This window comes from Palaemon carinicauda, chromosome 35, assembly GCF_036898095.1.
Source record: "Palaemon carinicauda isolate YSFRI2023 chromosome 35, ASM3689809v2, whole genome shotgun sequence".
Classification (NCBI taxonomy): domain Eukaryota; kingdom Metazoa; phylum Arthropoda; class Malacostraca; order Decapoda; family Palaemonidae; genus Palaemon; species Palaemon carinicauda.
In genome coordinates this window covers 52,739,031-52,763,963 of record NC_090759.1, presented here as the reverse complement: position 1 = coordinate 52,763,963, position 24,933 = coordinate 52,739,031, and the positions used below count along the sequence as shown (strand labels likewise).

The 24,933-nt window shown below is 35.1% G+C and overlaps 1 protein-coding gene and 1 long non-coding RNA gene across 3 annotated transcripts in view; both read left to right on the top strand.

Moving 5' to 3' along the window:
• The window catches only part of LOC137627433 (paired box protein Pax-1-like), a 146,487-nt gene extending 142,138 nt beyond the window's left edge, over positions 1–4,349 (top strand). For both annotated transcript variants that reach the window (XM_068358517.1, XM_068358518.1), the window contains exons 2-4: positions 1,453–1,633; positions 2,549–2,746; positions 3,236–4,349. In XM_068358517.1, coding sequence (XP_068214618.1) covers positions 1,453–1,633; positions 2,549–2,746; positions 3,236–3,872 — 1,016 coding nt within the window. In that variant the 3' untranslated portion in view covers positions 3,873–4,349. The remainder of the gene's footprint in view (positions 1–1,452; positions 1,634–2,548; positions 2,747–3,235) is intronic.
• A 10,778-nt stretch (positions 4,350–15,127) lies between these two features.
• Positions 15,128–24,404, top strand: LOC137627432 (uncharacterized). Its single transcript, XR_011041166.1, has 2 exons — positions 15,128–15,212; positions 24,223–24,404. It is a non-coding gene; the product is annotated as an uncharacterized lncRNA (long non-coding RNA).
• Positions 24,405–24,933: the final 529 nt, after the last annotated feature.

The following is a 24,933-nucleotide window of genomic DNA, read 5'->3' as shown; positions in this document are numbered from 1 at the left end:
TAAAGAATATGAACTGATTCCGATTATTCATTGTCTAATTACATAACTTTAAACATAAACATACTATTCGTCCTGAAAATAAATTTTGTGTTTTCTTTGCTTTTCGCTTTAATAATTTAGTATTTGGGTTATTTGGCACTTCCGTAACATGAGTCATACACTAAAATAAAAGCACAAATTTGTAAATATACTATTAAGAATAATGTCCATACACGTACACACATGCTCACACACACACACGCACACACACACACACACACATATATATATATATATATATATATATATATATATATATATATATATATATATGTGTGTGTGTGTGTGTGTGTGTATATATATGTATATATATATATATATATATATATATATATATATATATATATATATATATATACATATATATATATATATATATACAGTATATATATATATATATATATATATATATATATATATATATATATATGTATGTATATATATACATCCACATATATATATATACATATATATATATATATATATATATATATATATATATATATATATATATATATATGCATTAGCATCAAAGCTCAAATATCTTTTTCGACAAGGAGATAAATTCTTGACCGTTCCCAAAATCGACAAGCCAGTAAGTCATACCGAAACCTTTCCCCTATTTCTGTGTAAAACAGGAGCACTAGAATTCCAGGCATGTCATTAACGGCGGGGTTAAATTGTGCTCTATAATTAGAGGTTAAAAGAGGACAGTTATTTCCAAATGTTTTCGGGGAACGTGCTGGTCCCCTCTCGTTAACCCTTACTTGTTTTAGGGAGAGGGTTGTAATGGGGGTTTGGGTTAGAGAGTCGTGGGCAGTATTTTGGAGGAGAGGAGAAGGCGGGATAGGCCCATATGGTATTTTCAGAGCGAAAGTTAGAACTATACAATGCGAATAGCAAGTGGCATATTATTAAATTCTAATTACATGAAAAATAGGGATTATAAGAGAAAGTTAATAAAAATATTTGAATGACTGAAAAAAGAGGGATATAGACTAAGATTATAGAGAAATCTCCTAATATGATATCTACTCGTTGAAGGGAAACTTAAATAAGACATTAGAAATATCAAGAAATGTTTTATCCAAGAACCAGATTATAAAAGAAATATGAGAAATTTAAAGATCAATGCTGACAGAAAAAGAACAAAACCTATATCTTACAACGATAGTGAAAATTAAGAGATCTGTTTCTAACTTGAAGATAATGTAACAAATAGATCGAAAATTAACATTTTGAATACTGCATACACATTTTCCCATACACTATTAAGTACCCTTTATCTGTTTTTACACAACCTTATCCTTTGTAAATTACGGATAAAAACTCAACTAATTCATGTTTTGTTTTATTGTTTGGCTGATTTTTTTTTTCATTGACTAGTAAATTATTCTTAATCTTCTATTTCAGATCCTCAGATTCAGCAATACGGAGAAGTCAACCAACTTGGGGGTGTATTTGTTAATGGCCGGCCACTTCCAAACCACATACGCATGCGCATTGTCGAGCTTGCTCAGCTAGGAATACGGCCTTGCGATATCTCTCGACAGCTACGAGTTTCACATGGCTGCGTCTCCAAAATTTTGGCCAGGTGAGTTGCAGCAGTATTATCATTAACATACCAAGTTCCTTATATATATTGAATGTGCAAATGACTATGTTAAGTACCACTGTTTATTTTGTAAGTACAATTCACTTATCTCTGCAGAATCAATCACTAATGTGGATATCATTATCAGCATCACCACGTTTTTATTATTTCCAGATGACCAATGCAGACTGAAATGGCCTTATGTTTCCTAATCTCTTAATTGCATTGTATCTGGGAAAGAATTATAATATATTTGTAGAATTATACTTTTTATTGGCTATATGCAGATGCTCGTTACATTGATTATTGTTCCAAGGTAAAAAAAAAAAAAAAAAAAAAAAAAAAAAACACCATGTTACAAATAATAATATAAAAATTACCGATTATTTATTCTATAAAATAGATCTTACGATAGTCAAAACTTACAGACCAACCTATCAGAATTAAATCCCTAGCCATCAACATCGTTAATTATGATTATTATTTTTATTAGAAATTCACCAGGAGAATAAGTTGCCTTTTTGTGTAGAGTTTTTGAAGTACGTTATTTTAGCAACACAGAATTCTAAAACATTTTAGGGCTTCCAACTATTTTCGTCTGAAGATGCAATCTTTGCTTGCTATCATTAGTATTATCCCTTTCTGGGTGGGGAAACCTTAACACGGTGAAATGGTTTGCCTATCGACATAATAACCAGAGCTGTACTAGTCAGGATTCACCAATACTAGGTTGGTTTGCTTTGATCAATCAGACAAAAATCTTCCTCCATCACCGGTCCGCACTGGCCAGCGTGGTGATGAAAACTAGCCCTAACCTCAGACATGAATTGACATATCTGAGACCTTTGTCCTGCAGTGAATTAAAAACTGCTGCATTTGTCGTCGTTGTTGTATTATTATTATCATTCTTTCCAGGTACAACGAGACCGGTTCCATCCTTCCCGGTGCCATAGGGGGTTCGAAGCCCAGAGTAACCACCCCTAAAGTGGTAAATTACATCAAAGACCTCAAGCAGAAAGACCCAGGGATCTTTGCGTGGGAAATTAGAGAGCGACTTCTGAAGGACGGCGTCTGTGATAAATACAACGTTCCCAGTGTGTCTTCCATTTCAAGGTAGGAAAAATGTGAATGGTAATAATATTTAACACAAATTACCGTTATAGTATTGAAGGAATAAAGATCATGTGAAATATTAACTTAAGATAAAGCTTACTTCTTCAAAACTCCTGGCCATGCTCTCACATATAGTATGAGATCTTAAGAAATTATCTTTTTAATGTTTTATTGATAAGTTTTTTTTTATCTTTTGTTGTTCTGCATCAAATTTAACCCTCTTGATAATGAAATTAATTATTTCTTCTTGGAAAATAGTTGATCAGCTTTTTCTTAATACTTTTTTTCTAGCTTGTATAGTTGAAGACCAATAATAATAATAATAATAATAATAATAATAATAATAATAATAATAATAATAATAATAGCCATTATGTCAAAACGTGCCAGAATAGAAATACAAAATTAAAATGTATAGATAGTACAAACATGAATAATAAATCGTATAACACTATCATAAATGAATAAAATTTTTCGTTCCTTTCACAGGATACTCCGTAACAAGATAGGATCACTGCCACACCTCGGAGGTCAGAGCCACTACGAGATGAAGCACTCGTCCATCTATAGCACTCTGTACCCAGCCGCTGCCGCCTACACGGCCGCTGCATACTCCATGGCGCCACCTCCCACCGCCATGCAGCAAGGACCTCAAGTCCCACCTCCTACTGCCCCGCCGACCAGCAGCGTCTCTCAAGGTACCAGCGTCCCGACAGGAAAGACCAACACTCCTTCCCCGCCTGTGACAGGATCCACATGCGGCATGGGAGGCATGAGGTCCCACTGGCCCTCGTCGCACTCTGTGTCAGACCTACTGGGGCACGTCAACATGGCCGGCCTCACCAGGCACCACCATCACATGCAGGATCCCAATAACTACAACTATTACATGTACTTGCACTCTGGCACTCAACAGAACAACCCCCTGACCCACAACGCCCTTCCTAACCACCTGTCCACTTCCTTTGCCAATGGGTTCTCTAACCCGCTGGGGAACCCCCTCTCCAACGGCCTCTCCAACGGGATTCCCACTGGACTGAGCAACGGACTGCAGAATACCTTTGCAACTCCTCTCACCTCCATGATGGGGGGATCAAGCCTCACACCGCAGACTGCAACGCTTTAATCCTTTTTTTCACACATGATTGTCGCTTGCATCTTTGGTCATTTCATTTCAGTGAAGATCAATCATTTCCCGTGACCATTTTGCTTTCATCACGACCTTCCACTTCTCTCCTTCCACATTGCACAGTCACCTCAGTGGTCATTAACTTTCACCACGTCTTGTCACTTCTACTCACCTGCCATATTACATGTAGTAACTTCACTGAGGGATTTTCTATTTCTCTCATATTTCTTTCGTGTTACTTTTGCTATCCAGTGTTGCTCACGAACGTACGCACGGACTCGAGCTCAAATAGACTGATGGTTATCGAAAAACTTTTACGAAATGCCATCAAAGAAAATGACTTTATTATGGCTCTGAATGAGCTTTATATGGAAGTGCCTCTTCAGAAAAAAAAATGTGCCTCTCAGTCGTGCCTTGACTGAACCGAAGGGAATAGTGCTTTTTATTTCAAAGTGCTATCAGGATATATATATATATATATATATATATATATATATATATATATATATATGTATATATATATATATATATATATATATATATATATATATATATATATATATATATATGTATGTATGTAAAGCAACCTAACAGAAATAAATGTTCTACCTCTCATTCTATGTTTCCTTTTCGGTATATTTTTAAGATTTTAATTATTATTATAAATCTATTGTAAATATTTTTATTCATCAATTTTTCACACATTCTCGTTCGGATGCGTTTCTCTGATTCCAGTCGATCATGTGTAAGTGTATATGTATCAAAATCATATGTATGCATTCTGAAATTCCTCGAATTCATTATCATTATTCAGTGCCTTATAATCATGCCTTTATATCATTAATGTTTTCCATACAGATTTATATCTTTTAGATATATCTTTATTCAGAAATATTGGTGAGGTGATAAGGATTTATAAGAGTTTTGTTCTTTTCACTAAAGAGTAAAAAAACTTTGTTACCTCAAACAAACATGAGTTTATAGTTATACGTATATATACGTTGTTAAAAAAAGTTCTGGTAATATATGGTCTTAGATATACAAAAAGAGAAAATATTATAATTTTATAAATAAACATGTAATTTTATTTATACAATATAAAAATATTATTTAGAATCAATAACTTTTATAAACTATGGGAATGAAATCTACAACCTCCTTCTCTCATCCAGAAAATTAAAAGATGTACCTTGTAAAAATAGGAAAACCATAATGATTACAATGTATTGTAATTAATCTATTACAATGTAATAAATGAAATATGCAAACCTCGGTCTTTCCTCGTCGGAAGAATCGTCAATTAATCATTAAGTACCATTTTCCTTTCTTTTTATTTTTTAAGTTAAGCGAATACAATGTAAGATGATCATTAATAAAACGTTTCTTGCTACCCTGTTTCTTTGTATTTTTCCAAAGTTGAAAATAAACAATTAGATTAAGTTGTTTGAATCATAATGTTAAATAATGTTTCATAACTTCCAGAAGTATTACATTCCTCTTGTTGTAAAGTTGCGGAATAATCTTCCTTACAGTAAAAATCCTTCTTAGGATAGTTGAATGTAATTTAAAGGATGTGAAAGAATGAATGAATTAGCAAGTAAACAAAAATACCCTTTGAAACATCTAATGCTGGTGTAAACATATGGAAAAATGTTATGTAAATAAACTACTTAGATTTAGTGCTAATCTAGACTCCATAATACCGACTTATTTATTGCACAGCAGTCTCTACAAAACAGTTAGGCAGAATAGCAGGTAAGATATTTGGCTTAGTGTTATTCTGGAATCCATGTCACACAGATTGACAGCCAAGATTTGAAGCTCAGTGTTATTTTGGACTGCATAGCATCGACTGCTGTCTTTCCTCATAGTGTTTGTAGCTTTCAAATGACATGGCTGACACTGACATCCTGAAACTATAAAATATATATGTGCCATTGTGAATACCTCAACTGGTCAATATATCAAAGTAAAGTGTACAATGCACTTAACCGAAATTCAAAGCAGTGACAAGTGAAAATATATGTTTCAGGACAGTACAAATCCCACTTGCTTGTTATCTTTATATACAACATTGGTGAAGTTTATTGAGTTTTAGAAATATCAGTGAATATACAGAGGAAAGTTTTTATTTCACATTAAGGAATTTTTAAGTGCCAAGAGGCAAGAGAAACCCATTTATTTCTACATTTAATTGATTCCATTTGATGATATGTGGCAATAGTTTTAAGAATGCATTGTCATACATGCTTTATGTTTAGTATAAAAGCTCTCTCTCTCTCTCTCTCTCTCTCTCTCTCTCTCTCTCTCTCTCTCTCTCTCTCTCTCTCTCACGCATTTAAAACGGAGGGTCTTCTCTCTCTCTCTCTCTCTCTCTCTCTCTCTCTCTCTCTCTCTCTCTCTCTCTCTCTCTCTCTCTCTCTCTCAAGAGTTTATGTAATACGCTAGCAAGTCCGAGATTCTTTTAAAACTGGCCTATGAATATTTTTGGGGAAAAAATATTGCATTAACACGAAATAATATTGGCCATATAATAAAGAAAGAATTTTAACATTTTAGCAGATCAGTGCTAATTACACATAATATTATATAAATCTGTCCTTGGACAGATCTTGCGTGTTATTAATACGAAAGCATAAAGGGCGATGAGAGCTGGAACACGATATGATGAATTAGCAAAACGTTTGTATCAAACTGTATCTCATGTTTGTATGTAATTATTATCAGGGAATTTTAGCACTTATAGTTGAGATATAAACACTGTTTGTTTTGCTTACAGACAATTCATAGAAAATGAGAATACTTCTAAAATTTAATTGTGGGAAAATATTTTTCTATTACTTTCTATTTTCTTTAATTGAGTACTCAACGATTACTTTGAACGATAATATCCATTATTTGGGAAACTCGTGGTAATTTGATTAAGTAAATTCTTTCATTTCTATTGTTACTTATATTGTATTACGAAGGCATTGTGAAATAGAATGATTAACTTCATCTTTTTAAAACTGATAAAATCTTAACAATTTCCTTGATATTGTTACTAAGAGCTTATGAATTATTTTTATTTAAAATAGGAAGATTACCGTACATTCCTCGTACACATTATCTTGAATAAAATTTCTTAGAAACTAAAGAATAAGAGAAAATGAATCCGAAACTGACAAAAAAGTAATTATTTATTCTATCTAAAATAAACTCTGATATTAAATTTACTATTTACAAATATTCTTAGATCTGAAAGAAATTTCTATCTAATAATTTCATCTCAAAATAAGGTAATTTAGTAGCTATGAACTATTAGGGGGGTTGTCACTTTCATGTCCAAGAACCAATTTGAAATTAAAATCAATTAAATAAATTTCCTGATTGTTTTTAGAGAGGTAACCAGTATTATAAAAACGTGACAATTTTTTAAGTAGATATTTTGTAGAATAGCAAGGAATGAATGTTATCTTAAAACAGAAAGAAAAAATAATTATATAAGTATTTTTTTTACACAGAAGATAGATATATTTACACATATTATAGCTTATTATTAAAAGAGAGGCTAAATTTCTTGAAGTTACAGAAAATAAACATTAAAAGAATCAATTTAGATTTTGAAATTGAGACACAAAAGCAACAAAAAAAACCATAAGTTTGTCATATAAGTAGAAAAATATTTAAATGAAAAACGTTCAAAACAATCCACTTCATATCTAATAAGATGGCCCCCAACACCAGCAAAAAAATGAAACTGACGTACATTGAACAGCCTACTTTATGTTGTAGCCCTATATCCAATGTATACTCCTCGCTTGGTCTGTCCGTCAGCAACTGAGAGTCAATGGAATGTTAATGAAGTTTTTATACTCAACGAAAAGCAGACTTCGAGGTCGACCTATGGAACCCTCTCTCTCTCTCTCTCTCTCTCTCTCTCTCTCTCTCTCTCTCTCTCTCTCTCTCTCTCTCTCTCTCTGTTAGCATATTTAAAACTATTAGGCCAAGGAGTAGAGAAAAGACGTATACATTAACCGACATAGATAAACACACTCGCTGCCATACATTGTTTGCTCCTTGTAGCTTCTCTACGAAACAGATTCCTCTGTTATCGGAGGTGTTGACGAATTCTCAAACGGCCCATGGGCTAGAAGGCCAGAGTACGGCTCTCTGTCCTGCCTGTCTGCCTGTCTGTCTCTCTATCTATCGCTCTATCTCTCCTTACGTATATATATATATATATATATATATATATATATATATATATATATATATATATGCATTTATATAATACATACATGTATATATGTATATACATACATATATATATATATATATATATATATATATATATATTATACATACATATATATATATGTATGTATTATATATATATATATATATATATATATATATATATATATATATATATATATATATATCAGTGTATGATATATATGCATCTCTTATTATAATTACATATAGTCCATATACATATACATACATATGTATAAATACATATATATAAATAAATATATATACATTATATATACATATATATATATATATATATATATGTGTGTGTGTGTGTGTGTGTATATACACACACACATATATATTATATATATATATATATATATATATATATATATATATATGTATATATATATATATATGTGTGTGTGTGTATGTGTGTGTATGTGTGTATACTGTATATATAGATATATGTTCAAATATCAAGCTTGAAGTATCTTTTAATGCCATATTTATTCTGCTTCTGGATTTATTGATATTGAAAGGAATTTGTGGATTGATATTTGAATGTATGAAAATCATGAGTATATATGTGTGCGTGCGTGTCTGTTTGCGTGCATGATGCCCGTCACTGAGCTTGTTACCCATCAATATCGGGTAACGATTAGTAATCTAATCAATTATTTAGTTCATTGGCCAACATTTGATTTTGTTACACGTAAATTTTCTTAACTTGTCAATTCATCATCTTCTCTTCCTTTCCCCGCTTTCTTTTCAAGTGACTAGGAACCCAATGTGGTCTCTTTATGTCCAGTGTTCCAAAAATATCCCCATATGTGGGATCGAACATTCAGCCTGCTGAACATGGCGGTTTGAATTGGTAGTAGTCATTTGATCTTTTCTATTTATGACATTACATATTTCGGTTTTATACAGATATTAAGTATGACTGAAAGAATATTAACAAAAAGAGTAATGTGATTCTGACATAGGTAGACGACCTTACCTGTCATTGAACAACATACATTAAAATTCCAAATTTATATAGCCATCCATGCCAACGTCTATACTATACATGGGAAATATAAGGTTAGGAATCGCCCACAATCTAGTCATAGATGGAATGAAACTTCTTGAATGTTGTGTAATATTGAGCTTTATGATGGAAAAGAGAATATTGTTAGAATCAACTAAATACACATAACTACGTGCAGGGTGAAAGCCTTTGATGAACTAAATTCTTTGGGTCAGAATCAGGAAGAAATTTTATCAAACATGAAAAAAGGACCAACTAAACGATGGTGCCAAAGATTAATATCTAGATAAGTGATGAGGAAAACAATAGATTACAATTTCTTTATCAATAAATTAAGATAAGGGTCGACAGCTGACACCCCCAGCTTAGAGACATAGGGATCCTCACATCTCAACCCCAACCCCCAGCAACCAAAATACTAGCGATTCTAGTCCTTACTCATGATTGTGTAAGGTCTATTTAAGTGTAATTCTATGTTGAAATACGAGTTCAAATCACACAGAAAGTACTACTAAGCGTTCTTCAAACATCACCGGTTCTCCTTCTCTGACTTCCACCCACGTCACCAAAACATTTTTTTTACCAAAAATCAAAATCAAGATGCGTAATTTTGTGAATTGTTAAATTAGATGGGTTATGTTTATAGAAAAAATGCTAATGAATGTAATCATACTGTAAATATTGTTATTGTAAAAAAGATGTAATTCAACATTTTAATAAAAAGATAAAAAAAGTAATGCAAGTTGGTGACATACGAGGAGAGTGGAGACCTATTTCCCTTGTTTTATTCCTTTTTCTATCATTTATACAAATAATTGTAAATGTATGTTTCGATAGTTCAAAGTTGGAGCAAATATTTTTATGTTGACCAGGCTGACATGAGTCTTTTTATAGTTTATATATGACCTATTTGTTTTTGACGTTGTTAATACTTTATATATGACATATCTATTTTGACGTTGTTACTGTTTTTAGAATCATTTATTGTTTAATTTGTTGTCATCATTTATTCATTTCCTTATTTCCTTTCCTCACTGGGCTATTTTTCTCTATTAGAGCCCTTGGGCTTATAGCATCTTGCTTTTCGAACTAAGGTTGTAGCTTGGAAAGTAATAATAATAATAATAATAATAATAATAATAATAATAATAATAATAATAATAATAAAAGAAATATCATATTTCTGTCTTACATATTTCATATTAGTGCTGTTCATTTATTTTCAGGAGTAAAAGTTAGCCTACTGTCATTATTCCCATTTATTGACAATCTATGGCAGTATGTCACGTTCTTACATGCGCAGTGTCTATTTCCAAACGGGTGAAATACCCAAAACAGTAATTTTCCAGTTTTTTACACATAAAAACCCAATGCTTAACCATTATTTAGAAAAAAAATTATATAAAAATTATTCTATAATCACTTCACAATGAGTAGGAAATTTTTTGGGGGGTTGTTTAGAGTGAAATACAATCGAAAATAAAGGAAACTTTAGAAAAATATATATATTCTGTAATCACCATTAAAAAAAATTAATATGGAAATGTAAAACTTTTGGAAGTTACGATTCATGAAGCAACGTTGGATAACCTTAAGCCAGGGTTTTACACACTTAACTTGTAGTATCCATAAAAAATGGTCTATTTGAAACCTAATTAGTCCTACCAGGCAATCGAGGAAGTGTTTAAAATAGCAGCTGGAGAGTCTGGAGAAGGTCCGTGATTGATCAAAATATTTCTTATTTAAAACCGTCTGTTTTATTATTATTATTATTATTATTATTATTATTATTATTATTACTAATATTATTATCATTATTATTATCACACATAAAACACTGTGCACTACTGAACTACAAGATCTGTTTGTGGAATAAAGTCTTAGGTATTTATAGACTTACCGAAAGTAATCCGCATTATCGAAGCACTTAGGAAACAAGAAAGTCTTCAGCTCTTTGAAAGCCTTAATATCAGCGGGTTTAAATGTTTGAAGGTTTAATGGCCGCTCATGAATGGCAGAGGCAAGGGACAGTGGCATTGCTCTATCAAGCAGGACAATGCCCTAGAGATTGACCATATTACATATGATCAGCGGCCAAGTCCCCTCTCCACCCAAGCTAGGACCAAGGAGGGCCAGGCAGTGGCTACTGATAACTCAGCAGATAGACCTATAGGCTCCCCAAAACCCCCATCCTTAGCTCACAAGGATGGTGAGGATGCAGCGACCAAAGGAACTAACGAGTCTGAGCGGGACTCGAACCTCAGTCTGGCAATCACCAGGCAAGGACGATAACTCCAGGCCACCACAAACACTAAAAAGCACCCGTGGAAAGAGACAGCAACCAGGGAAAGTAAAAATCGCTCGGGGGAAGTAGAAGGCGCCCGGGAGTTGAATGTGTTGATAAATCAATGGTAATGTGGTAACAAATGGTATAAGGAATAAGAATTTTAGATTCAAATGATTTATTTCGTATATACTGTACATCATGATGCTACTTGAAATACAATGGCAACCTTTACATTGAAATAAAAAAGCTGAACATGTATACTTTAAAAGATATAGTTCAAAACAGCAAATAGTTACTATTGTTTAAAAGAAGACTAAGACAGCTCTATAACGAAAGCTAAAATCAAATACAATAACAAGATAAGATAAATATACGCATATGAGCACCAACAAATAAAATAGTTACTATTGACTGAAACAATGTTATAAGAGTTGCAATAAACTAAAACCTTCAGAATTTCAATGTCATTATTATTATTATTATTATTATTGTTATTATTATTATTATTATTATTAATGTAGTGGTTTTGTCATTTCGGACTCGTTTCCTTTGATTCGGTTTCCTTGTAGTAGTTGATGTTTAAGGAATTTTTAACAGCCCATCGATTGACTTTACAAAACTCTCCTTCTGTCTGGTAAGATTTTTTATTTTTTCTTTCACATTGGCATCCTTTTCTACATCAGTTTTCGACGCCCTTACTGAAATGGTATTTTGAAGTGTTCTTTCCCATGGCGCCATTGCGTAGTTTCCTTGTCCATGTATGTTCGGGGTAGGCTATATCACGATACTGAAGCTGTACAATTCTATGCAGTTTGTCGATAAGATCTTGAAGCTTAACGGCTGTCCAATTCGTAGATAATTTCAAAATGTTGTTCATCGATTCACAGGAGTTGTTTTTCTAGTTTATTGGTGCAATGTAATATATGCAGCTCCTAAATCAAAAGTGCGGTCTATTCCTATGATCTCTTTGGATTCCAAAGGACAGAAAATTTCAATATCTTGCAGTTAATCATCAATATATTCTACTGTTTCTAAGATTTTATTTTTCCTTGTTTTCTTTCCTCGCTGGGCTATTTTCCCTTTTGGAGCCCCTTGGCTTATAGCACCTTGCTTTTCCAACTAGGGTTGTAGCTTAGAAAGTAATAATAATAATAATAATAATAATAATAATAATAATAATAATAATAATACGGATGGTGGTTTCCCGAAAAGTTGAACGATCTCTGATAAATGGATGGTTACGCTGCATACTTATCAAAGTCTGTATATCGTTAGCGCTATTTGATCTATTCTAGTGATGTGGACGTTCCTTTTTCTTTTCGTGAAATTTAGAAATAGATACATGATTTAAATCTCTCGGAGTTTCCAATGAATCATCTAAAAGTAGGTTAGTACAAACCTTCCTCGGTTTTTGTGTTTATATATGACATATCTGTTTTGAGGTCGTTACTGTTTTTAGAATGATTTACTGTTAATTTGTTCTCATCATTTATTTATTTCCTTATTTCCTTTCCTAACCGGGCTATTTTTCCCTGTTGAAGCCCTTGGGATTATAGCATCTTGCTTTTCCAACTAGGGTTGTAGCTTGGCTAGTAATAATAATAATAACAATAATAATAATAATACTCTAAAACTTTGGCGTTCGTTCAAATATATTTCCCATGTCCCCTTATATTGTTACCGTGCAGACTAGCTGTTTTGTGGAAATTCCCTATATATTCTACGTATGCTACACTTTTATAGCTTACTGTGTTTTCTGCATTATTTACCGTAATCCATATCAGTTTCTGATATTCAGGGCATCTCTTTAACTTGGTGTAAGCTCGTTCCTAGTCTAAAACATCTGCTGGATTGTGTTACGGATTCAGATGAACTCTTACGTTCTTTACAGTTTCCACAAAGTTCTTTTTGCAGATCAACGTACTGAAATTTTCCGTCGGTGTGTAGAAATCTATGAGATTTTAAGGAAATATTTCCCCACACTCCACAATCATAGATGTATTTTCTATCACCTTCAGGTTCTCTCTTTGCATTTTTGGAATTGTCAGTGCAGTAATATATCCAACGTTGTTTTTAATTCCTCTTGGAATGTTCATGAGTAAAGGATCTTTGCTAACATTTACAAGAACTTTCAACAGATCATCTGTGCCTAAAAATTTGGCTAGCATTGTTCCTTCCTTCTTGTGGTAAAATAGATGTTTCGTTAGTTTCATTACAAACGAATATTCCACTTAAATCGTGCATTGGCCCCTTGATTGTTTTTGGCCTCATATGATAAGATATAATTTCAAATGAGTCTGCTTCTGGGCATCCCCGGTGTTCCATTTTCAAGAACGTTTCATTATGATCGACCGTATACGTATTATCACTTGTAATGGTTGGTTTTTTAATCAAAGGAACAAAATTGCCCGCCTACCACGCAAAATCATTGGCAGGCAATGAACAGCTAGTCCACATAATAGTAAGAGTTTGATATGTAGCTGTCAGTGGGGAACATATAGTGTTGAGAGTTTTGAATACTAGATCACCAGTACCGTTAACAGGTGAGTATACAAATTTATTATAACGAGTGACATTACTTAGAGCATATATTGTCTATTGTGACAAAAATCCTTTGGCCTTTTAACAATCATTACATGAAGCCCTATGAACAAAGGAGGCCAAGAGTAAATTTTTGTCATTTTCAATATTAGTAGGCCTATATCTTTCTTCATTTAATACCATTTTTATGCATGTACAAACACGAAGTTCGTCTGCAAGACTGTTGTCACCAACGAGTGCATTAGACGCTGAACTAAACAGACAAAACTTCCATCTGTTAAAACCGTAATATCTATAAAAATAAGATTTTCCTTTCAAACATTGTTTATTGATATTACTAATGCCAAATTTCTTCTGTGCGCCTTTTATTTCTCCCGGGCGCTATTTATTTTCTCTGAGCGCTCTTTACATTCCCCAGGCACTCCTAGTCTCGTTTTACATCAGCCGCCTTTTTGATATCTGGTTCAAGCATTCTATATAGTCTTATGGCCACATATTTGAAAGCTCTAGAACATAGCAGAGGTGCATCTTGGCTCCAATAACTTGAAGCCATCTGTAACTATTCTCGTGTCGACACGGTCCGTTGACTGCTTGATACGCCGCAGTTCTCTGTAACTATTATTCTTAATTCATATCGGAAAACTATATTAGTTAAGGGACATGATATCTCTGTCGGCATTAATTCATACAATTTGCCGTAATACCTTTACAGTAAGAACGTGTTTTCAATTCATTGTCATACAAATAAACAGGAATATAAACCAAGACCATAACTTGCCAAATCTGTTTCTTAAGACTTGCAACGTATATTACAAACTTATTAAATAAATTCGAAGAAGAAAAAGAGATGGAACAATAGCTGTTGGTTTATTAGTCAAAGTTTATTCAACTATGATTATTGCATATTTCATTTACGCAGTGACTAAACTTGTCTATTCCTTGTTATGTTAAGTTACACGAAATTGTAAATCGATAGAAATTTGTGACTTTACACCGGTTTCTTGAGAGGTAATGTCACGAGTCATCAAAGACAAGTTATTTTGATGTTTGAATGTAGATGGCGCCACTGCTTATACAAGGACACTAAAGCAGACCCTCAACTAGGGATGTCTGCTTCGTTCTTTTGTCATCCTTGTTACGTCAGAGGTGAAGGCAAGATGGAACACTTGTTGAATGGAGTGGTTAGTTACACGTTGAAGTTTCAGTGGTAAAGAATTTAGGCATTTATTTTAGAATGGTGAGTGTTTTATTTCCTCAAGGTTCGTGTGTTGTGTCATGTTTAGTTTTATTAAACTAAGAAATGTTAAAGTAGATCTTCGATTGGTAAGGTCTTCATTGTTTTGTCAACCATGTTACGTCCGGGGTTAAGACGGAAGACTTTTTTATTAGCGAGTTTAAGTTTAAATTTTAGTGGGAATACATTAAGTATCGTATCTATAATTTATTTAGATTTATTCTTTTATTAGTGTCATGCTGTGCTTGGTTAAAGCTAGAATTGGTTATTTTAATGGATAGAATTTGGTTATTTTTAGCTTGAGATGGCACTACAAACGCTGGGGCTGATCAGATAGTGTTTGTTCTTCCTGGAATTATGAAAGACTGGCTATACTGAGCGAGATTGTCCTGGCGACCGTTCAGATTGTTCTCAGTTCTGTTAAGTCACTCTGTGAAAGGAGGTATCCTACATGTCGGGCATCTCTTGATAAAGAAGTTTACGCAATTTTTAACTTTCCCTTTCAATTTGGAGTTTTGTTGCTTAGACTTTGGATTCCAGGCTTTATTGGCTCCTGACTACTATTCTTTGGTGCCCTGTGAGTTTAAGAGGAATTCATTTTGAAGTTTCGGCCGAAATTCATTTTCGTATTATGTATTTTTAATAGCTTTAATAGCCTATATTAAACTATTTCTGCCTCAAATATTTGACTTAAGGTACAGGGCTCCTCCTAATAACTGAAATATAACCAGGTCTACAGTGAGACATGGGGTTTTTGGGTGTGAGAAAATAAAAACTTAACTAAGAGGCTGCTGAAACATAACCAGGTCCCACAGTAAGACATTGGGTTTTTGGATGTGAGAAAATAATAACTTATTTAAGAGAGGCTGCCTAAATACCAGAGTCATCGTAACTAGTGAGATATTAATGCAAAACTGTCACATGGCATCCATTTGCCAGAATTCAGATGCTCAGGAAAGATCAACCATTTTCCCATTTTCCACGCTATATCATAAAGGTTGTGAAATGTAGTATAGTGTAGTAAGTAATTAGAAAAGACTGGTTTTTAATATATTGGTTTTTTTTTATAATTCATATTGTAAATCCTAGTAGTTTGGTGTTGATTACCATAACTGAAACTGTGGCTTTGTGCTAGTTTGAAACTCCTTAAGACACTAGACGTGTCTAATTATTGATATTCGGACTTATAAAAGTTTTAGATTGTTGAAGTCTGTTACCGCAATAAATCATTATAGTTATTTATTATAGCAGATAAAGAATCTCTATAACTAGCGCAATTATTTACTAGGATATCGGCCATGCAGGAAACTGAGTTTCCATCCTATTTTCTATTAAGGGTGATGTTGTAGTTTCACATTCCTTCTCTTGGAACATGGATTTTGCTTAATTTCCAATTATCAGGCTAAATATATCTAATCCTATTCAACCCTATTTTACTCGCATAAAATTTTAACTTTAGAATAAGTTTTAAAACATACATAACTTTGGCCCCTTTATTGTGAACCAATGTCCTAACTAATACTGCATAATATACTTGAACTAAGGTATGAATCTCGTTAAAAATACTTTACATCGAGCTAATGATTTATTGGGTCTTTATCTTCTGTAGCATACTTTTATAAGCATTTGCATTGCCATTGTTCTGGCTGGTGGAAAAAGTTTAAAAAGTTATCTTAGTGGGGTAGTATTTCGGCGTAATACCACTATGGCCCTGACTTTGGGAAACTCACTTTTTGGTAGCACTGAATGTTAACGCAGAAACCTATAAACTAAATCTAGTTCCTTATGCTCTATATCTGGAGTTGATTATGCTCCTTATGCATTGTCCATGACAACTTCAAATAAGCTGCAATGAAGGCTGTATGTCTGAACAACGGAACCTGACGGCCAACTGACAGGGGCCCTTTTAGAGGGCTGGATTAATTCCAGATTTTCTAATTCTATATTAAATCATCAAGTCGTCAAATTTAAAAACTTTTACTATAGTGTAAGTCAAAGGTTGAGTTCGCTTTATAAATCTAAGCGGCGCTAGGTTTAGAAGTGGCTTAAAAATCAGAATTAAATTTGATCCACCCGACTAAGTCATTATTTCATAATTCTCTCAAATTCCTCTTCAGACTGAGCGCTTTTTTATCTTAAAATGTCATTATTACATAGACTGTATTATACGTAGCATGACTTCACCCAAACGTCAGTTTTTATCCAATGATAGCCACGTTTTACTTGGGGCTAGCATTTTAACAAAACTAAATACCCCAACCTTAATACCCAATCATGTGAGTTTTACTAGGAAACTAACACAGAATTTTCTAATTTCGCCGCTAATTTTTCAGCCTTTTGAGACCCATGGAGAGGTGTGAACTCTTCTGGTGACGTTTCACATTTACCATCTACTTTAACATAAATTCATCTGGTTATATAAAGTTCTTGTCTCGATTCTTATATAAATTATTAAATATTTTGTTGCATTATGGTAGCATTGAAATAACGAAGTACTGCGAAGATCAGTGGTTATTAAATGTGAGTGATAGTTTGCCCCACCTGTGGTTCAAGGTGCCGACTTGATATTAAAAAGCATTTCCCTATGACAGAAGGCATATTGTAATGAAACATTTTACGAATCCAATTTTAAGGTAGTTTTTACGAATCCAATTTTAAGGTAGTTTTTACGAATCCAATTTTAAGGTAGTTTTTACGTGTCTATTTTTAAGGTAGTTTTTACGTGTCTATTTTTAAGGTAGTTTTTACGTGTCTATTTTTAAGGTAGTTTTTACGTGTCTATTTTTAAGGTAGCTTTTACGTGTCTATTTTTAAGGTAGCTTTTACGTGTCTATTTTTAAGGTAGCTTTTACGTGTCTATTTTTAAGGTAGCTTTTAACGTGTCCATTTTTAAGGTAGCTTTTAACGTGTCCATTTTTAAGGTAGCTTTTAACGTGTCCATTTTTAAGGTAGCTTTTAACGTGTCCATTTTTAAGGTAGCTTTTTAACGTGTCCATTTTTAAGGTAGCTTTTTAACGTGTCCATTTTTAAGGTAGCCTTTTAACGTGTCCATTTTTAAGGTAGCCTTTTAACGTGTCCATTTTTAAGGTAGCCTTTTAACGTGTCCATTTTTAAGGTAGCTTTTTAACGTGTCCATTTTTAAGGTAGCTTTTTAACGTGTCCATTTTTAAGGTAGCTTTTTACGCGTCCATTTTTAAGGTAGCTTTTTACGCGTCCATTTTTAAGGTAGCTTTTTACGCGTCCATTTTTAAGGTAGCTTTTTACGCGTCCATTTTTAAGGTAGCTTTTTACGCGTCCATTTTTAAGGTAGCTTTTTACGCGTCCATTTTTAAGGTAGCTTTTTACGCGTCCATTTTTAAGGTAGCTTTTTACGCGTCCATTTTTAAGGTAGCTTTTTACGCGTCCATTTTTAAGGTAGCTTTTTACGCGTCCATTTTTAAGGTAGCTTTTTACGCGTCCATTTTTAAGGTAGCTTTTTACGCGTCCATTTTTAAGGTAGCCTTTTACGCGTCCATTTTTAAGGTAGCCTTTTACGCGTCCATTTTTAAGGTAGCCTTTTACGCGTCCATTTTTAAGGTAGCCTTTTACGCGTCCATTTTTAAGGTAGCCTTTTACGCGTCCATTTTTAAGGTAGCCTTTTACGCGTCCATTTTTAAGGTAGCCTTTTACGCGTCCATTTTTAAGGTAGCCTTTTACGCGTCCATTTTTAAGGTAGCCTTTTACGCGTCCATTTTTAAGGTAGCCTTTTACGCGTCCATTTTTAAGGGAGCCTTTTACGCGTCCATTTTTAAGGTAGCCTTTTACGCGTCCATTTTTAAGGGAGCCTTTTACGCGTCCATTTTTAAGGTAGCCTTTTACGCGTCCATTTTTAAGGGAGCCTTTTACGCGTCCATTTTTAAGGTAGCCTTTTACGCGTCCATTTTTAAGGGAGCCTTTTACGCGTCCATTTTTAAGGGAGCCTTTTACGCGTCCATTTTTAAGGGAGCCTTTTACGCGTCCATTTTTAAGGGAGCCTTTTACGCGTCCATTTTTAAGGGAGCCTTTTACGCGTCCATTTTTAAGGGAGCCTTTTACGCGTCCATTTTTAAGGGAGCCTTTTACGCGTCCATTTTTAAGGGAGCCTTTTACGCGTCCATTTTTAAGGGAGCCTTTTACGCGTCCATTTTTAAGGGAGCCTTTTACGCGTCCATTTTTAAGGGAGCCTTTTACGCGTCCATTTTTAAGGGAGCCTTTTACGCGTCCATTTTTAAGGGAGCCTTTTACGCGTCCATTTTTAAGGGAGCCTTTTACGCGTCCATTTTTAAGGGAGCCTTTTACGCGTCCATTTTTAAGGGAGCCTTTTACGCGTCCATTTTTAAGGGAGCCTTTTACGCGTCCATTTTTAAGGGAGCCTTTTACGCGTCCATTTTTAAGGGAGCCTTTTACGCGTCCATTTTTAAGGGAGCCTTTTACGCGTCCATTTTTAAGGGAGCCTTTTACGCGTCCATTTTTAAGGGAGCCTTTTACGCGTCCATTTTTAAGGGAGCCTTTTACGCGTCCATTTTTAAGGGAGCCTTTTACGCGTCCATTTTTAAGGGAGCCTTTTACGCGTCCATTTTTAAGGGAGCCTTTTACGCGTCCATTTTTAAGGGAGCCTTTTACGCGTCCATTTTTAAGGGAGCCTTTTACGCGTCCATTTTTAAGGGAGCCTTTTACGCGTCCATTTTTAAGGGAGCCTTTTACGCGTCCATTTTTAAGGGAGCCTTTTACGCGTCCATTTTTAAGGGAGCCTTTTACGCGTCCATTTTTAAGGGAGCCTTTTACGCGTCCATTTTTAAGGGAGCCTTTTACGCGTCCATTTTTAAGGGAGCCTTTTACGCGTCCATTTTTAAGGGAGCCTTTTACGCGTCCATTTTTAAGGGAGCCTTTTACGCGTCCATTTTTAAGGGAGCCTTTTACGCGTCCATTTTTAAGGGAGCCTTTTACGCGTCCATTTTTAAGGGAGCCTTTTACGCGTCCATTTTTAAGGGAGCCTTTTACGCGTCCATTTTTAAGGGAGCCTTTTACGCGTCCATTTTTAAGGGAGCCTTTTACGCGTCCATTTTTAAGGGAGCCTTTTACGCGTCCATTTTTAAGGGAGCCTTTTACGCGTCCATTTTTAAGGGAGCCTTTTACGCGTCCATTTTTAAGGGAGCCTTTTACGCGTCCATTTTTAAGGGAGCCTTTTACGCGTCCATTTTTAAGGGAGCCTTTTACGCGTCCATTTTTAAGGGAGCCTTTTACGCGTCCATTTTTAAGGGAGCCTTTTACGCGTCCATTTTTAAGGGAGCCTTTTACGCGTCCATTTTTAAGGGAGCCTTTTACGCGTCCATTTTTAAGGGAGCCTTTTACGCGTCCATTTTTAAGGGAGCCTTTTACGCGTCCATTTTTAAGGGAGCCTTTTACGCGTCCATTTTTAAGGGAGCCTTTTACGCGTCCATTTTTAAGGGAGCCTTTTACGCGTCCATTTTTAAGGGAGCCTTTTACGCGTCCATTTTTAAGGGAGCCTTTTACGCGTCCATTTTTAAGGGAGCCTTTTACGCGTCCATTTTTAAGGGAGCCTTTTACGCGTCCATTTTTAAGGGAGCCTTTTACGCGTCCATTTTTAAGGGAGCCTTTTACGCGTCCATTTTTAAGGGAGCCTTTTACGCGTCCATTTTTAAGGGAGCCTTTTACGCGTCCATTTTTAAGGGAGCCTTTTACGCGTCCATTTTTAAGGGAGCCTTTTACGCGTCCATTTTTAAGGGAGCCTTTTACGCGTCCATTTTTAAGGGAGCCTTTTACGCGTCCATTTTTAAGGGAGCCTTTTACGCGTCCATTTTTAAGGGAGCCTTTTACGCGTCCATTTTTAAGGGAGCCTTTTACGCGTCCATTTTTAAGGGAGCCTTTTACGCGTCCATTTTTAAGGGAGCCTTTTACGCGTCCATTTTTAAGGGAGCCTTTTACGCGTCCATTTTTAAGGGAGCCTTTTACGCGTCCATTTTTAAGGGAGCCTTTTACGCGTCCATTTTTAAGGGAGCCTTTTACGCGTCCATTTTTAAGGGAGCCTTTTACGCGTCCATTTTTAAGGGAGCCTTTTACGCGTCCATTTTTAAGGGAGCCTTTTACGCGTCCATTTTTAAGGGAGCCTTTTACGCGTCCATTTTTAAGGGAGCCTTTTACGCGTCCATTTTTAAGGGAGCCTTTTACGCGTCCATTTTTAAGGGAGCCTTTTACGCGTCCATTTTTAAGGGAGCCTTTTACGCGTCCATTTTTAAGGGAGCCTTTTACGCGTCCATTTTTAAGGGAGCCTTTTACGCGTCCATTTTTAAGGGAGCCTTTTACGCGTCCATTTTTAAGGGAGCCTTTTACGCGTCCATTTTTAAGCGAGCCTTTTACGCGTCCATTTTTAAGGGAGCTTTTTACGCGTCCATTTTTCTACTTGTATATAATTATACTGGTGTTTATAGTTATGAAAATGTTGAAAATTATTTTTCAATCCCATAAATGGGTGCTCATTCAGTGACCTTTTTATTGCTAATTAATAATGTGCCATTAATCCTGTTAAAACTAATTCTTTAATTCATTCCCCACTCAAAAACCCCAGCTTCCCACTGGGGGTCCCCCAAGATAGGAAAGGTTAACAAATAGGGTAAAAATTGTTCCTCCAAAAAAAGGTTAAGGTTTAGATAACAAAGTACTTCCATCAGAAAAAGAAATTTACAAATTTGTGGCAGAGCCATTGTATAGGATTACCCCAAAATCTTTTAATGGGACAATTTTGAAACAATGTTTTGGTACATTACTGTACCCAGGACAATTTTGAAACTTAATGTTTCGGTACATACTGTACCCAGGACAATTTTGAAACTGTTTCGGAACATTACTGTACCCATAACTCTTAACCATAATCAAAGGATGATCACACTTTTACCCACAATGCTTTGACAAACTAAATGCTATAGGGAGAAAAACTAACATGGCAGTGTAATGTACTTGGGATAACAAAACTCTTAATCGGTAAATATTCCCGTCAACTTTTTTATCAAGATTTGTATAACTTCTGTTTGAATCTTCATAAGAATGTGATTTAAGTAAAAATTACTACGCGTAAGTGTAGTGATAGCATTCGGTTCTATGAGGAGTCTAGTTTTCTTTCTTTTGAGACTTTAACCCTTGCACACTTAGATTTATCAACCCTCTAGTAGTCTCAACCAGATTTATTCTACTGTCTCCTGCCTTTGTGCAGGAAAGATAGATTGTGAGATGTGGTCTTATTCATTTGTCACGCAAGTAGGCTTTTCCTTTTTGGCAGTGTTTTAGCAAATCTGAATCTTTGACTTCCTTTAATGTAAAGTTTTGTTCAGCTCACACATCACAGGGTGGGGGAAGAAATCTGTTCTACTGCATTATGTCGGCAATGGTTGATGAATAGTTGTCTTAATCAGGCGTGGAGCCATTAATGGAGGTCTTGAGGGTAGTAAAGTGCTTGTCCATATGGGTATTAACTTTGGTCATTAGGTCCTTCTGGGCCAAATATAAACATCGGATGTGGCAGCGCATACAGGATCAGTAAGCGTAGTACCCAAAGGGAACGAAGTAGCTCAACCTCGTGAAGAGAGCAGTCTGTGGCAGGCTGCAGGTGTGCAATATTTATTTAACTGAGGGAGCAAAGTCTTGATCCCCAAACAGTTGTTAATAGCTGAAAGCCTGGTTATACGAACTGCTGGTGATAGTGTGTACTGCTCCATGATTGTCTTGAGGGGGTCGTGCGCTATTTGTCCTTGGTCGCAAAGCAAATCTGAGATTTCCAGTGAAAATATCCTCTGGGATTGCTGCAAGAATAGTGCTTCGGTGAAAGTCGAGCTCTTAATGCGAAACTGACCCAAGGCACGCTGATACCAAGGAAGGCCTCTGTACTGGGGAAAGGCAGTAGTTTCATTGACAAGGCATTGATTGAACTCTGGGTCAGACCCATAGGCAGCATGGTCAGTGGGCTAAGCAGTGACGAGGAAGATAGGAGGGCACTAATCTTAGTTGTCAGAAATTGAGTAGGTGGTTAACGAGGTTAGGTGAATGTAACACTTTGTTTATAAATGTTCCAACTAATTAAGTCCTATTTCAACAATAATTCATGAACAGGCACACTTAAACAGCCAAGTGTGAGGGGATCGCGATACTGTAATACAAAAGATATTTAGTTAACTTTCGCCTCGTAGCTAGTAAAATTCTTTTGGCTGGATATTGTTTCCTCAGTTCAATTTTCTCAGCAACTTTCGCTTCGTGGCTAGTACAATTCTTTGGCTGGATATTGTTTCCTCAGTTGTCTGAGCATAATCTGTCTCCTCCAGTGATGTTCAGCTGATCATTTGTGTAGGTTGACCTTCAATTCTGCCTTGGTATTTACAGTTGCTTGTGATGTTCAGCTGATCATTTGTGTAGGTTGACCTTCAATTCTGCCTTGGTATTTACAGTTGCTTGTTATTGGGCATTGTTTAGGTTGGTTATTTTCTCGCTTAAATTAATCTTTTTTCCTTCTATTTTATAAAGGGGAAATGTCTACCGGTTCCCCTTTGTTATCAATTTGAAAAATAGGCTGATATATTATCCTAAGGTTGTTTATTGTTACTTAATCTTAAAATTAGTGATACATGCCTACATTTTTGTCCAACAGAACCATATAGGAGGCGATAAGGGTTGCCATGTGGTAAGAATGTGGGTGGGTTGAGATTCAGTGCTAGCTAAATTACTCAAATTTTCTTTGAATAAGACTAGGATTGAAACATTAAATGACTGCCTGTAAGATAGATAATTCAAACAATTGGAAGAAAATTTATATCAAATAAAAAGTTCTTTTGATAACTTTATACTAGTTGGTCTGGAAATATTGACTTCTAGATAAATCTTTAAACAATCGGAGATAAACAATCGGAGAGGAGGGTGTTTAGTTTAAGTAAACTTTGATGCCAATTTTCCCTTACTTTATCTAATATTAATACTTTGATTTGATTTACAGAGTTGAAGAAAAGCTTTGCTGGGCCTCCAACAAGTTTTGAGAAATGTGCCAAGCAGGCCGAATTCAGAGATGCCCAGTTTAACTTAAGAGCTTATTGGAAGGACTTAACGTATACACCTTTGTCTGCTGGAAAACCAGTTTTGGCAAAACTCAAAATGGAAGGGCTCCCCGAAGACTAGCAACTGGAACAAGTTATCTTTGATAGAAATTAGTTGAAACTTCAAGACCTTGGAAGAAATTGAAGTTGAAAGGATTTACGTATGTGCAGGTGATCTGTCCAAAAAATGACCAGTAATTTGAAATTAATCAAATAGTCTCAAAATCAAGAGGATCACTGTTGAAGACAAGGGAAAGTCTAACCTTACTGAACATGGTTCAACAGCAGTGGCAGAAAACAGGGGATCCTCCTGAACACACTTAAATCTTACAGCTTACAACTGAGGCTTTAGGGGAGAACTGATTAGGTTCTTGCGAAAATGCTAAACCTGGTCTATGTTGCTGGCTCGGACTGAAGCAGTCAAACTATGAAGGGGCTTTCCTCTTCTACCAAAGAAAATCTCTGGTAGACCTCAACAGCGTCGTGGCAATCGACCAGAAGCGGTCTCGTTCCGTTCAGGAACAATGCATGAAGTCTGTCAGCTTAATGCGCTTGTTCTACAAATCTCCAATGGAGGGAGACGTCCACGAGAAAACTCTAATTTTGTCTATAGT